At 38.9% G+C, this 13,295-nt stretch overlaps 1 protein-coding gene across 5 annotated transcripts in view; it reads left to right on the forward strand.

The window, feature by feature from the left end:
* SLIT2 (slit guidance ligand 2) overlaps window positions 1-13,295 on the forward strand; it is a 384,860-nt gene that overhangs the window by 272,254 nt on the left and 99,311 nt on the right. For all 5 annotated transcript variants that reach the window (XM_063921507.1, XM_063921540.1, XM_063921524.1 and 2 more), the window contains exons 7-9: window positions 4,635-4,706; window positions 6,465-6,628; window positions 9,336-9,477. In XM_063921507.1, the coding sequence (XP_063777577.1) occupies window positions 4,635-4,706; window positions 6,465-6,628; window positions 9,336-9,477 (378 nt within the window). The remainder of the gene's footprint in view (window positions 1-4,634; window positions 4,707-6,464; window positions 6,629-9,335; window positions 9,478-13,295) is intronic.

Below are 13,295 nucleotides of genomic sequence, written 5' to 3' on the forward strand. Positions count from 1 at the left end.
TGTGTCTAAGGTCTCATGATCCATGATAATATATATAAATATATAGACAACCAAGGATGCGGCACTCCCGAAATAAAATAAGCACGTTTCAGTGTATTACTGTCTTCAGGTACTGTCATCCTGAAGACAGTAATACACCAAAATGTTGATGTTAAGCCTGGTCAGCATACTTAGTTTATGATGGGAGTGTGGCACCTTTGGATGTCTATGTGTTTTCAGCTGCAAATTGTTGCTGTGAGGGCCCCCAGTAAAGTGATTTTACCAGTTTGAGTGAGTGCCAGTCATTACAGAGTAGCTGTATATATGGGATCAGTATGAGATACCGCCGGACTGGATCCCGGCGGTCGGAATACCGACACCGGGATCCCGACCGGCACAATCCTGACAGGGGGGCGAGTGCAACGCAGCCCCTTGTGGACGCGGTGCCTCACTACGCTCGGCACACTAATTTATTCTCCCTTTATGGGTGTCGTGGACACCCACAGAGGGAGAATATTTCGGGATTGTGGCGGTCGGGATCCCAGTGTCGGTATTCCGACCGCCGGGATCCCGTCCAGCGGGATCTTGACCGCATCCCGTATATATATTTAATCACCATAGATTTCACAGTTGTTTGTGAGCGATGCTAAGAAACTTTCCAAAAATACAATGCGGTGAGTGTATATTAATATTTTTTACTTAAAGAACCATTATGAAGTTCATTGATTAATTCCCATGTCTGAAATTTCGAAAAACTAAAATGTCACTAGACAAATTTTTTTTTGAGTATGACCGAGATAATGACACCTTTGCTTTCTGATGGATCAATGTACACACACTTTAGTTTCATGCAGTTATTAAAATATTATATAAAATTACCTTCCTGCTATTTGTTTACGGTGTACAGTATATGAAATATTAAAGCATTTTATATTTAGACTTGGGTCCCACGGTATTTCATTATTATATGCAAATATTCCAAAACCCATATCATTCTGAAATGTCAGCATTTTGGATATTTAACACTCAAACTGTATACTGCGATTAAGTTGAATATGCTGTTCCTCTATCCCATCTTTCTTTGGATTAATGCTGAGTCCACATTAAGGCTTCTTTAATAGAACACAGCTTTACTTCTTAATTTAATGACATAAAAATTAGCCGCTGTAAAATACCACGGCTAATTGATCCCCAGGGGGTGATTCAATTATCCCTGACAGTCGGCATTATCAAGGATTTTGTTTCCCCTGCCTTAAGTCAGGCAAAACGAAAATTCCCGATAAGTTCCAGGATAAGTTCCCGGATCCTTATGTTTTTGTGTGAAAACGGGTATTTTCTCACTCAAAAAAATGGGGGTCATTGAACTGCCCAATAATGACCATCAGGCAAATACCTAAAAAAAAAAACCTCAGTTTTTGGGGCAACAAAATACAAAATTATTTGAATTACCTCCTTTATGTAGTAGTGCTACTTCAGCAATTTGACTATATTTATATATAGCTTTTTTTAAATAAGAATAAATAAGTGTCCCAAGCTTTTAAAAGGTTTTGTAAAATTGAGCCAGTTTTCTGCGGTTTCCAGCGCTCACATAAAACAATCTTGAGTTATGAGATATTTCAAGATTTATTTGCAAATATCCAAATATCATAGTGCTAGATGTTTTATGTTGTAACTTAGTTTGCCGAAGACCTGGTTTGTTTTACATTACGCATATTAGATATGCAGGCTATTCACTGGAGTAAAATCCCTTGGTGACCTTATCCTGTGACGGCTAAAATGTTAAATGTAGAAGAAGAAAAAAGTAATCAACTTATTTGTTAAAATGCTGTAAATTATTTGCTCATGTTAAATTCACTTAAATGTGATCATTTCATTCTGCTGGTGAAATATTTGGCAGGACGTGAAAGCAGTTAAGGGCTAAGATTTAAGGAATGATTAAAAGTTGTAATTTTCGAAAAACATTAAATGGATCGGCATTCACCTCATACTTGTCCTATCAGGTGTGGAAGAAAGTGAGCTCCATTGTTTTCCCACACCTGACTGGGCGCATGGAAGTTAACCTCAGATCTGCTAACTTGCTAGAGTTACAGAGTTCAGTAATTCATCCTCTTGACCTTCAAATTTACTGATCTGATTCTGATGTGACTGAAAATATGCTACCTGGGTGTGGCCAAGATGGCCGCCAGTCGTCCATTGTAGAGTGAAATGGCTACAATGCCTACTGTTAAAAACTGAATACTTTTTTTTTCCAAACAAGTCTACATTTATTTCCTTGTCTTCCAAGTAGATTTTTTTTGTGTGCTTTCATTACTGCTTTATATTTATCCACTGTTATACGTTGGAAAATGTGTGTGGTAAAACACATAAACTGAGATAAATGTGATGTATGCAGCCCTCATTTACACCTGTTCATTTCACACATGAATAGATGAGGCATGAAAGGGCGCTGTAATGGGGACTATTGCAATGCATCCTAAAATGTTAAAACTTAACTTTAAATTGTAGAGAACAGAAGTACCAGTAATTAATATTTTCCTGCATTTGTATCCATTATCCTAGCCTCTAATCATGACTGACAAGGAAAACGTAACTCTAAACTTTTTGGACATTGAGATATTCAATTTTTTTTAATCTTGTCAGTCATTAAAGATTTAACTTTTACAATATTTCTGGTCGGTTTTGTATTGTTTTGTTACCACACAAAGGTGTGAGTATCTATCTATCTATCTATCTCTATCTATCTATCTATCTATCTATCTTTTGTTGTTATAAAAATGCTTTCATCAATCAATATTTTGAATAAAAATACTTGAAATACAATGTATATTTGAAGGCGGTGCAGTGGAGCCAACACAAAAAATAAATGTTCAAAATATTTCGTTAGTTTAGTCCAGAGATGTATATTTTTCCAATCAACTGTTCTGTGGGTTCATTTTTCAGAATAGATGTACTGTACATGTGTTTGTAGTTAGGAAGCGTGGACCTTTTTCTAACTAGTCTTTCTGGTTCACCCATCAAGACAAATCTTAGTCAAGGACTGGTGTCCTTTTTTTTTTTTGCCAACTTGAGTGCTGAGTATAAATTAAGGATTTATGGTGCCTGCACCCTTACCCACTGCGACTCTAATAAAATTCTGCTGATGCTAGTGGGAGGGGCCCTGTTTAAGAAGATGGGGATTGGAATAGTCTAGAAATTAGGAAGGACGAGCCTACCCTTGATAAGCAGAAGATTCTGCCACATTTTTCCTGCACAATGCGCTTCTCAGGTTGAGTAGCTGGGTCCCTCATTGAAGCCCCTTGCGGCACTACTTCCCCAGAAAGAAGGGAAATTATTCTTCTTCAGGTTAAGGCAAGTTTGTAAGAATTGCTTATTCTCTTTATAATCCCAATTTTTTTTAAGCACATTTTTTTTTTTGTATAGGATGGCATTGACAGCAATGCTCTATTCTTTACTATGACAAGGTTTTGTATTTGGCTCAGTATAAAAGGATTACTGCATTACTGTTCTTTTATGCTGATCTATGACCCTTTGTATAATTTCCCAAAGAATGGGTTGGCTATTGTTAGCTGTGAGAAGGCAGGCAGCTGAAAATGGTTTTAAATGTGAATGTACTGTATATTATATGATCACTATTTTGTAATTTCACTGTTTTAGTAGCCCTGTATAGTCATCTCAAAATGATTAATCATTTGGCCAATATTTCATTAAAAAAAAAATATATATATATATATATATTTTTATGCTTGTTTGGTTTTTATTTGGTCAACTCAATAACTAACATTTGTACTTTTTTTTACCTTGAAAAAATAGAATCTTCTGTAAATTTCCTACTGCATACTGTATATGTCTTTTTTTCAACGAGGAAACGTTTTCACGTTTAGGGCCTTAAGAATAATGTGGAAACTAAAAATGTTTTATTTGTTAATATTATCCTTTAGCAATTCAGGTTCAAAATTATTTTTTATTTAATTTTTAAAGTTAAAATTCATAATTTGAAATGCTATCAGTACCTAAAATAAAAATGACCAACTGGCCTTTTGTCCAGAAATGTCAGGTGGATGATCGAGACATCATTGGCAAAGAAAACTTAGTTTACCGCATAATGCAGGGTTTCTCAAACTCAGTCCCCGATGCACCCTAGCAGTCCAGGTTTTATGGTTATCCATGTTTGTGCAAAGATAGTATAATCTAACTGAGGTACTAATTAAGTCAAATATGCTTAAGCATGGATAGCCTTAAAACCTGAACTGTTAGAGTGCCTTGAGGATCGAGTTTGGGAACCACTGGCATAATGAATATCTAAGTTGTTTCATGCCCATTTTTCAAAGCGCTACTCCCACAGTGGATTTCTAGAATGCCCTCTTGGCACAGTGTTGCCAAATACTGTATTCTTTGGACTCCACAACCACAGTTACATAAACCTGTGGGAACCACAATGTAGACTTTAAAATGTTTGTAGTTAATGGGTACTGCAATTAATATGATTGCTGAGCATGACTATAAGGTGGGCAATGGAGAGCATGTTGAACAGACTTTTCAAGCAATAAACTTTATGCTGTAAAAAATACCCAAGCAGAATATACACAAACTTATTACAAATTCAGTTGTTGCATTTGGTGATGTACAGTAACTGTATTCTCTTTTGTGTCTTTCAGCACTCTCAACAATAACAACATCACTCGGCTTTCAGTGGCAAGCTTCAACCACATGCCAAAACTTCGAATTTTGTAAGTGGCTTCTTATTAGTGAATCTCGTGTGTGGGGGGAAGTCTAGATGGGCCAAGTGGTTCTTATCTACAATCAAATTCTGTGTGTGTGTGTGTGTGTGTGTGTGTGTGTGTGTGTGTGTGTGTGTGTGTGTGTGTGTGTGTGTGTCTGTATATTATTAAATGGGACAGTCAATAATGCAGCTTTAAAAATGTATTCAAATTCTGTGTGTTGGAATCTTGTTTCTTCATCGCTTGCAATTCAGGTCTCAGGTATAAGTAGAGGGGTTCTACTATTCAAATATAGGCTTGATTTTTGTCCAACAATTTATTTTAATACAGTATATGTGCATATCAACTTCTTAAAAATTTGTTTTGCCTTATTTAGTAATAATGGCGCACTGCGTATTTTAAGACAGTCATTAAAAAATGCATTAAGAAAATGGAGGGGGGTAATTTTTTAAACCCCTACGCCCCTTTATCCAACATCCTGTCCTAAAAGATGAAATGTCAATTAAAAAAAAAAAAATGAATTAAGTATAATAAAATAAAAATCACTCCTCTCCTGCCATATACATTTGCCTTTATAGTAAGCACAGGTCTGATAGTACACTTGGGGGGGTTATCAAAGCTTGGAGAGAGATAGAGTACCAGCCAATCAGCTTCTGCCATTTTACAGGCTGTGTTTAAAATTGACAGTTAGGAGCTGATTGATTGGTACTTTATTTCTCTCTACGTTATCTCTCACCAAGCTTTGATAAATCTCCCCCTTTATTATATTTTGCACCATTAACAAAAAATAAAATACAATAAGAACCCATGGTATTATCCTTGCTCGTTTTCTTCTTCTGCCATCGAGCTCACTGATGAAAACTTACTCTCCAAGCAAGTCAGCGAAGATTGCATTGACATATTAGGCAGGTCACATTGCGTCTAAGAACATAGACAGGCTTTGATTGGCTGTCAGATTTGATAAATTAGAAATCTTTACACTTTTATGACTGTACTGCAGGCAGACCTAATTAAACTCAATGGCCTCTTTGGCTATATCTGAAACATGAAATTAGCTCTAGAGACGGAGTTGTGTGTTTTGATATCAATTACCATTTCTTAGTTAGGACTGAGCACATCAGCTAAAAAAACGAAATGAAAGAATATAAATGGTGAAAGGCCTACGTGTAACTTCTAGCCCGGTCCATACTTTTTTGTATCTTAAAAACCACAGCTATAGTAATTCATGTCGTTTAGTGAATCTGTTGTTTTATTTTGTAGTCTTGATTTTCCACTTGGATTAAAGCATCGTGTTCCCTGCCCATGTCAAAGTAACAACCTTAATTGCCCTTTGTGCTGTCATTTATATCTTTTAATTTCATGTGCTACATTGAGCTTTGGTCCTGAGGGGCCAAAAGTAACTAATCCCCTTTTCTTTGATTAAACAAAAAGAGAGGAAATCAGAAAAAGGAGAAGTCTTATATTGAATTTTTTTTTTCCTGCCTTGTTCAGTAGAAAATGAATGTGACCTGTTAAAAGGATTTTGCAGGCAATTTCTATAGAGACTAATAAAGCAAGACTTAGTGATATTTCTAATTGGGAGCCAAATCTTTTATGGGTCTTTTTTTCACTTTTTCCGTCAGTACACTCCCCCTATAGAGCAATTTACTTGAGACGTGTTTTGTCTTTTTATTTTATTTTTTTGTTTTATATATACTGTATATATATATATATATATATATATATATATTTATTTATTTTTCCCCAACTCTGTTATCTCTTACACAGTCGACTTCACTCCAATAACTTGTACTGCGACTGCAACCTGGCCTGGTTATCCGATTGGCTGCGCCAGAGACCCCGCGTTGGCCTTTATACCCAGTGCATGGGGCCTAGTCACCTGAGAGGACACAATGTTGCTGAAGTTCAAAAGCGGGAATTCATTTGCAGCGGTGAGGATGTAATATGTCCACTAAGGTTCAGAAGTGACCGTCTGTTTATTTTACAATATGAATGGAAGAGTGGTTTCTCTTGTGGTTTATAAATGTCGTTCCCATAACCATAAAATTTGCTGCATAAGACAAGGGCACTTTTCTGGGTAAACCCTCTAGAACTTTGGGTCCGTCCACATTGCAAGACTCATCAGGTGGGGAAGACAATACAGATGGTTATCAGGGCTGCGCTGCCTGTACTGATGCTAGACTGGATAGACTGTAAATACATACCCTAAACGTGAACATACATTTATATTAATACTGTGCACTTTAAACTTAGGTAGAAATGAAGTATGTACATTATATTTCTAGTTACTTTTTTCTATTTTTAAAATAAGTTATATTGGCCACCCTAAAAAAATACAGTAGCTTTTTTATGCTTTTTTTTATACTAAACATTTTAAAATGTAAAAAAGGAAGAAGGACCAGATTGGGATAAGGTTATACATAGTAACATAGGGGCAGATGTATTAAGCAAAGAGAAGTGATAAAGTGGAAGGTGATAATGCATCAGCCAATCAGCTCCTAACTGACGTGTTACAGGCTGGGTTTGAAAAATGACAGTTAGGAGCTGACTGGCTGGTGCGTTATCACCTTCCACTTTATCACTTCACCAGGCTTAATACATCTGCCCCGCAGTAACATAGGGGCAAATGTATTAAGCCTGGAAAAGTAATAAAGTGGAAGGTGATAACGCACCAGCCAATCAGCTGCTGACTGCCAAGTTACAGGCTGGTTTTGAAAAATGACAGTTAGGAGCTGACTGGCTGGAGCATTATCACCTTCCACTTTATCACTTCTCCAGGCTTAATACATCTGCCCCTCAGTATCTAAGGTTGAAAAAAGACAATTTGTCCATCGAGTTCAACCTATTTGTGGTCTCCTATGTAGGATTATTTTGGTCTAAAATTTTGTCTGATGCTGATGTCAGCCGTTGCGTTTTATCCCTCTTTTTATAGTAACTAGAGTGCGTGACTATGCACCATAACCCTGTATATCCTTATCCATTAGGAATTTATCTAACCCATTCTTAAAGGTGTTGACTGAGTCCACCATTACAACTCCCTCAGGCAGGGAATTCCAAACATGTATTGTCCTTACCGTGAAAAAGCCTTTACGCTGCATTGTGCGGAATCTCCTCTCCTCTAACCTAAGCAAGTGTCCACGAGTCCTCTCTGCTGATCTTACCAAAAGCAGGTCCCGCGCAAGCTCTGTGTATTGTCCACTTATATATTTGTAGATGTTGATCATGTCCCCTCTTAGTCTCTTCTTTTCCAGTGTAAACATGCCTAGCCTTGAAAGCCTTTCCTCGTATTCTAGCGTCTCCATGCCCATAATTAGTTTGGTCTCCCGTCTTTGAATCTTTTCTAGCTCCAAGATATCCTTTTTGTAGTATGGTGCCCAAAACTGTACACAGTATTCAAGATGTGGCCTCACTAGTGATTTGTATAACGGGAGTATAACACACTCGTCCCTTGCATCAATTCCCTGTTTTATGCATGCTAATATCTTATTAGCCTTCTTTGCTGCAATCCTACTTTGGGTACTGCTGCTTAGCACCCAAAGTAGGATTGCAGCAAAGAAGACTAATAAGATATTATAACTAATATCTTTTATGCATAAGGAGCCAAAAAGCATTTGCAGTACTCTACATAGGATAAACCTACAAACATTGCAAAATAACCCAGTAACGTGATTACATTACACTATAGGTGTAGTAACCATAGCATAACTACATACAGTAGCATAGGTAGAATATAAGGGAAAATAGCTTAAAACTCAAAATAACAATTCATAATATCATAAGAAAATGACAATATTATACTAGGTGTGACAGGGTTGTAAACAAACATTATGGTCATAACACTGGAGTTTACATAAAAATAAGTTAAAATAGTATTTTTAAGATAACAATGTTTTTTTTAGTGAGATTATATAGAGTTGCTGACAAGTACGGACCAAGGGGCTACTGGGTATTCCGGGTAAAATGTTCACTTTGCAGGGTTACGTGAGATTACATACCTTATTTTACTATAGTATTATATTTCTTTAGTACAGTACTTAGAACAAGTATGAGAGAGAGAACAATGGCAGGACAGGGTTAGGGTGGCCACCAAACCTTACTATGTTTTTAAACCCATGGTAGTCCTGCATGTTTGTGTTCCACCAGTGCGTCAAACTATTATCTAACAATTGGAAGAACCTCTTGATTCTGTCTGACTTTCCCCATCTGGGGATACACATACAGCATCTGCAGAAGCGATCATTGGCATTATAGATTACTGTATGTACCTGTTAGCAGTAATGTGTACTTTGTTATGGGCTTTTTGTTTTGAAACTGGAAAATTGGAGCAATCCTTTAATGCAAGGTCAACTTGGTCTCTACTGACATTGATTTGTTTATTTTCTTTGTACATACCGTTCAGATGAGGACGAAGGCAAGTCTTCTCTTTTACTCTAAATCCTCTTTTTCTTTATACAACTTCAGACATACCTTGTTTGTTACTGTATTCAGACTGTTGTTTTACTTACCTCGCTGTATAAAGTGTACTCTCTGTAGTACACACATGAACCTTTGATATTATATGGTATATCTTTTGAACTCAGCGTAATGGTGTTAGTATTATCATGTCTAACTACTATTATACAATCATTTATATGACAGGTCAGCAGTCGTCGTTCATGGTGTCTTCCTGCAGCGTCTTGTACTGCCCAGCCGCCTGCACCTGCAGCAATAACATTGTGGACTGTCGAGGAAAAGGCTTAACAGAGATTCCGACCAACCTTCCTGAGACAATAACAGAAATGTAAGGTCTACGGCTTTGTCATGTGTGTATTTTACAGCTTTTTCACAGCAATACTTGTCTGTCAAGTGCGTTCTTCTTATCAGCAGTTTAGTATACATGGATAATGTCCGAACAGAAGAATATAGGGGGTCATTCCGAGTTGATCGCTCGCTGCCGATTTTCGCAGCGCAGCGATCAGGTGAAAAAACTGCATTTATGCGCATGCGTATGCCCTGCAATGCGCACGTGCGACGTACGAGTACAAAGCTCTTTGTGGTTGTGCTCAGATTATAGCAAAGTTTTCCTTCGCACTGGTGGCTGCAAGAAGATTGACAGGAAGGGGGCGTTACTGGGTGTCAACTGACCGTTTTCAGGGAGTGTTTGCAAAAATGCAGGCGTGTCTGAAAAATGCAGGCATGGCTGGTCGTTCGCTGGGCGGGTGTATGACGTCAAACCCGGACACAAATAGGCTGAAGTGATCGCAAGCGCTGAGTAGGTTCAGAGCTACTCTGAAACTGCACAAACTGTTTTTGCAGAGCTCGGCTGCACATGCGTTCGCACTTCTGCAAAGCTAAAATACACTCCCCAGTTGGCGTCGGCATAGCGTTTGCACGGCTGCTAAAACTAGCTAGCGAGCGATCAACTCGGAATGACCCCCTTAGAGTGGTAATCTCTCTCAAGACAGGTTTCAAAATATAGAACTTGGTAAAAGAGAACCTCACTGCGCATATAAATAGGATAAGCAGCCTGTGTTTATGTAAATGGAAGAAATACCTTATTCCCCAATCGCGCATATGATATTCTAGTAAATATAAACACAATTATCGCTATATTCCTATTTGGAGAGGTTAAACAAATTAACACACATTCAAGGATTTGTATATCCTTGAATGTGTGTTCATTTGCTAACCTCTCCTCCAAATAGGAATATAGCGCTAATTGTGTTTATATTGTATTTACTAAAATATCATACGCAAAGTTTCAAAATATGTTTGTAAAATAATGAAAGATATAGGAAGGATGCGCTCAGGATCCTGGCAGTCGGGATCCCGTCAGTCAGAATACCGTAAGCGGCGTCCTGATGGATCCCAACTGTAAGTACGGGGGGTTAGGGTTAGGCACTAGGGGCAATGTTAGTGTTAGTCTGTGAGGCATACTGAGCCTAGAGATGCTCAAATCCTTTGTACGGAATTTGATTGAATTTGACTGTTTCAAGGGCTTCGAGCTTGCTAAAAGTGGGTCTGTAGCTGCACTGCCCTAAAGCGGCAAACTTCTATTTCTGTTTACAGCTGTAAGTTCACAAACAGTTTTTGTCTGTAGTTATTCTTAAAGATGATCAAATGAAGCACACCATTTTGCCTGCTCAAGCTGGCATGGCTACATTTTAGTTTTATAGTATGTTTAACCGTGTTATTTACTTGTATCAGCAAACATTATAACCATTTTCGAATCTTACCATTTGCATGGAAAACCATGAATAACGCTATGCCATACAGCCATTAATCTCATATTTAAATAGACTTTAACAAGCTGGAAACTGTTAGTGTTGTTCAGTGTTTTATCTTCTCTAATTGCTTAATGTAGAACCAGTTTGAAGCCATTTTCAGCATCTCTGACACTAGGAATCCCAATTGAATTAAAGTTTGCAATTCCAGACAGCTCGGTGTGGCATTATTTGACCCATGACCTTCATGATGTCATAGCATGCAGTCAGCTGTCTGTATGGACTTGGCACTGTTTCAGGTGGCACAGAGCCTTTCATTTTTCTTGTGGCACTGGATGGGTGACAATAAGAGAGAGTGAGGTGGTAAATAAATGGCAGTAGCACCCCAAGTATTAAACAATGGGGGTGGGGATAGATGTATCAGCAGAAATAAGAGGCAGAAAGTGTTAGGAATCAGAGACAAATATTTACCTTACAAGCAGAGGCAGAACTCTGGGAGGCAACGGAGTCATCTGCTGCCGGGCTCCTGCTCTGAAGGGGGGCACCTCTCCTCCCATTCTATGACACCATTGAATTAAGTTAATTGATAGCTGCCGCTGTCTTTTCAGTGGCCGACTTCCCCACTGGTCCCTGAACCTTACAAATCACACCCTCTTTATTATACACATTTTACAAGTGTCACACCCAGGAATAGAAACCACAACCTATTACACTGGAAGCAGACACCTTACTGATGAAGCTGTTTGCTCCTGTATAGGAAATATCCGAATTTTAACTATATGAAGAAACTTCTCTGACAATTACACGTAACTTCATATAGTTAGAATTCTCATGCTTCCTCTACAGGAGCAAATAGCTCCATCAGTAAAGTGTCTGCTGTCAGTGTAACAGGTCATGGGTTCTAATCCTGGGTATGACTGCTAAGAAATGTGTGATTTAAAATAAAAGACCATTAAATGTGTAAATACAGTATATACATTTTTTTCAGAACACTCCATACACACGCATACACACACACACACACACACACACACACACACACACACATTTATCTTGATATAGGAAATAGGGGGGCACCAATATTTATCTTGCCTCCGGGCAACTGGGACAAACTTATGCCACTGCTTACAAGTGGACATTGCTAGCATGGGAACATACCAGTTACATTGACGTACATGAAAGGTGTCATGTAGTAATCACTGTTATATATGACTTTCTGCCCTTTGCTTACCATGTCCCAAGGGAGGATTAGGCAAATCTCTGACAGGACTCAGACAGAACAATAGTGACCTGCCCTCATGATACGGTGTTACAAGCAGCATACAGTATGGGTTAAAAAGTGTATTTTAAGTGGAAGCAATGTGAGCCATTGCTGCAATTTCCTTTTCTGCTTTGGATTATGTTGCCCAGATGGTGCATCCTCCAGTTTCCAGCATAGGCTGTAAAGTATTTTTATGAAAGTGTCTTTGATTTACCTGCTTAGCAGTCAAGCACATTTATCTGGACAAATAGAGGCCTGGAGCTGTGTGTCTGTAGAGAGATGGAAGTCAAACGTGGATGCCCAGAATGTTTAATAGAGTGGCCCTCTGCGTACACCTCAAAGCAGCACATATCTGACCCAGCACATTGCTTATCACTTCATCCTCTTTATGCTCCTACCTCTGGGATATACTGTACCCAGGGCATCTGTGTCATTGCACAGGCAAGGGCTTGTCTGCCTTCTTTTATTGTATATTCATTAAAGAGCATACAAAACCAACACCTTGGACTCGATCCTATTAGCCATGAAGATTTCACAGGTGCGAATCATCGCGGCAGCGGGCGCACTTTATGGCAGCCCGAATCTGCACAAAAGTGCTCGCTGCCCCATAGGCATTCAGCCCAAAATCAGCCCGCAAAGGGTGCAAATCGTTTGAACATCGCGGCAACAGCACATTGCACCTTTCATGGGTAATAGGATTAACCCTCACTCCTCCTTTGCCTGTCTCTATACCCATTTCCCATGCACTCTCCCACATACTCTCCTCCTATCTCTGCCTCTATACCCCTCTCACATGCACTCTTTACACTCTCTCCTCCTTTCCCTGTGTCTCTACCCCTTTCCCATGCGCTTTCCCTCTCTCTCCTTCTTTGCCTATATCTGTACCCCTCTCCCAAGCACTCTTTCTCACCCTCTCCTCCTTTCCCTGTCTCTCTATCCCTTCCACATGCACTCTCCCTCTTGCTGTCATTCTTTATGTCTGTGTCTCTATCCCTTCCACATGCACGTTCCCTCTCCCTCATGCTCTCATTTTCTCCCTGTCTCTCTATCCCTTCCACCTGCACTCTCCCTCACTTGCTCCTCCTTTCCCTGTCTCTCTATCCTTTCCACACACCCTCTCCCTCATTCACTCCT

This window comes from Pseudophryne corroboree, chromosome 1 (genome assembly GCF_028390025.1).
Source record: "Pseudophryne corroboree isolate aPseCor3 chromosome 1, aPseCor3.hap2, whole genome shotgun sequence".
Lineage (NCBI taxonomy): Eukaryota > Metazoa > Chordata > Amphibia > Anura > Myobatrachidae > Pseudophryne > Pseudophryne corroboree.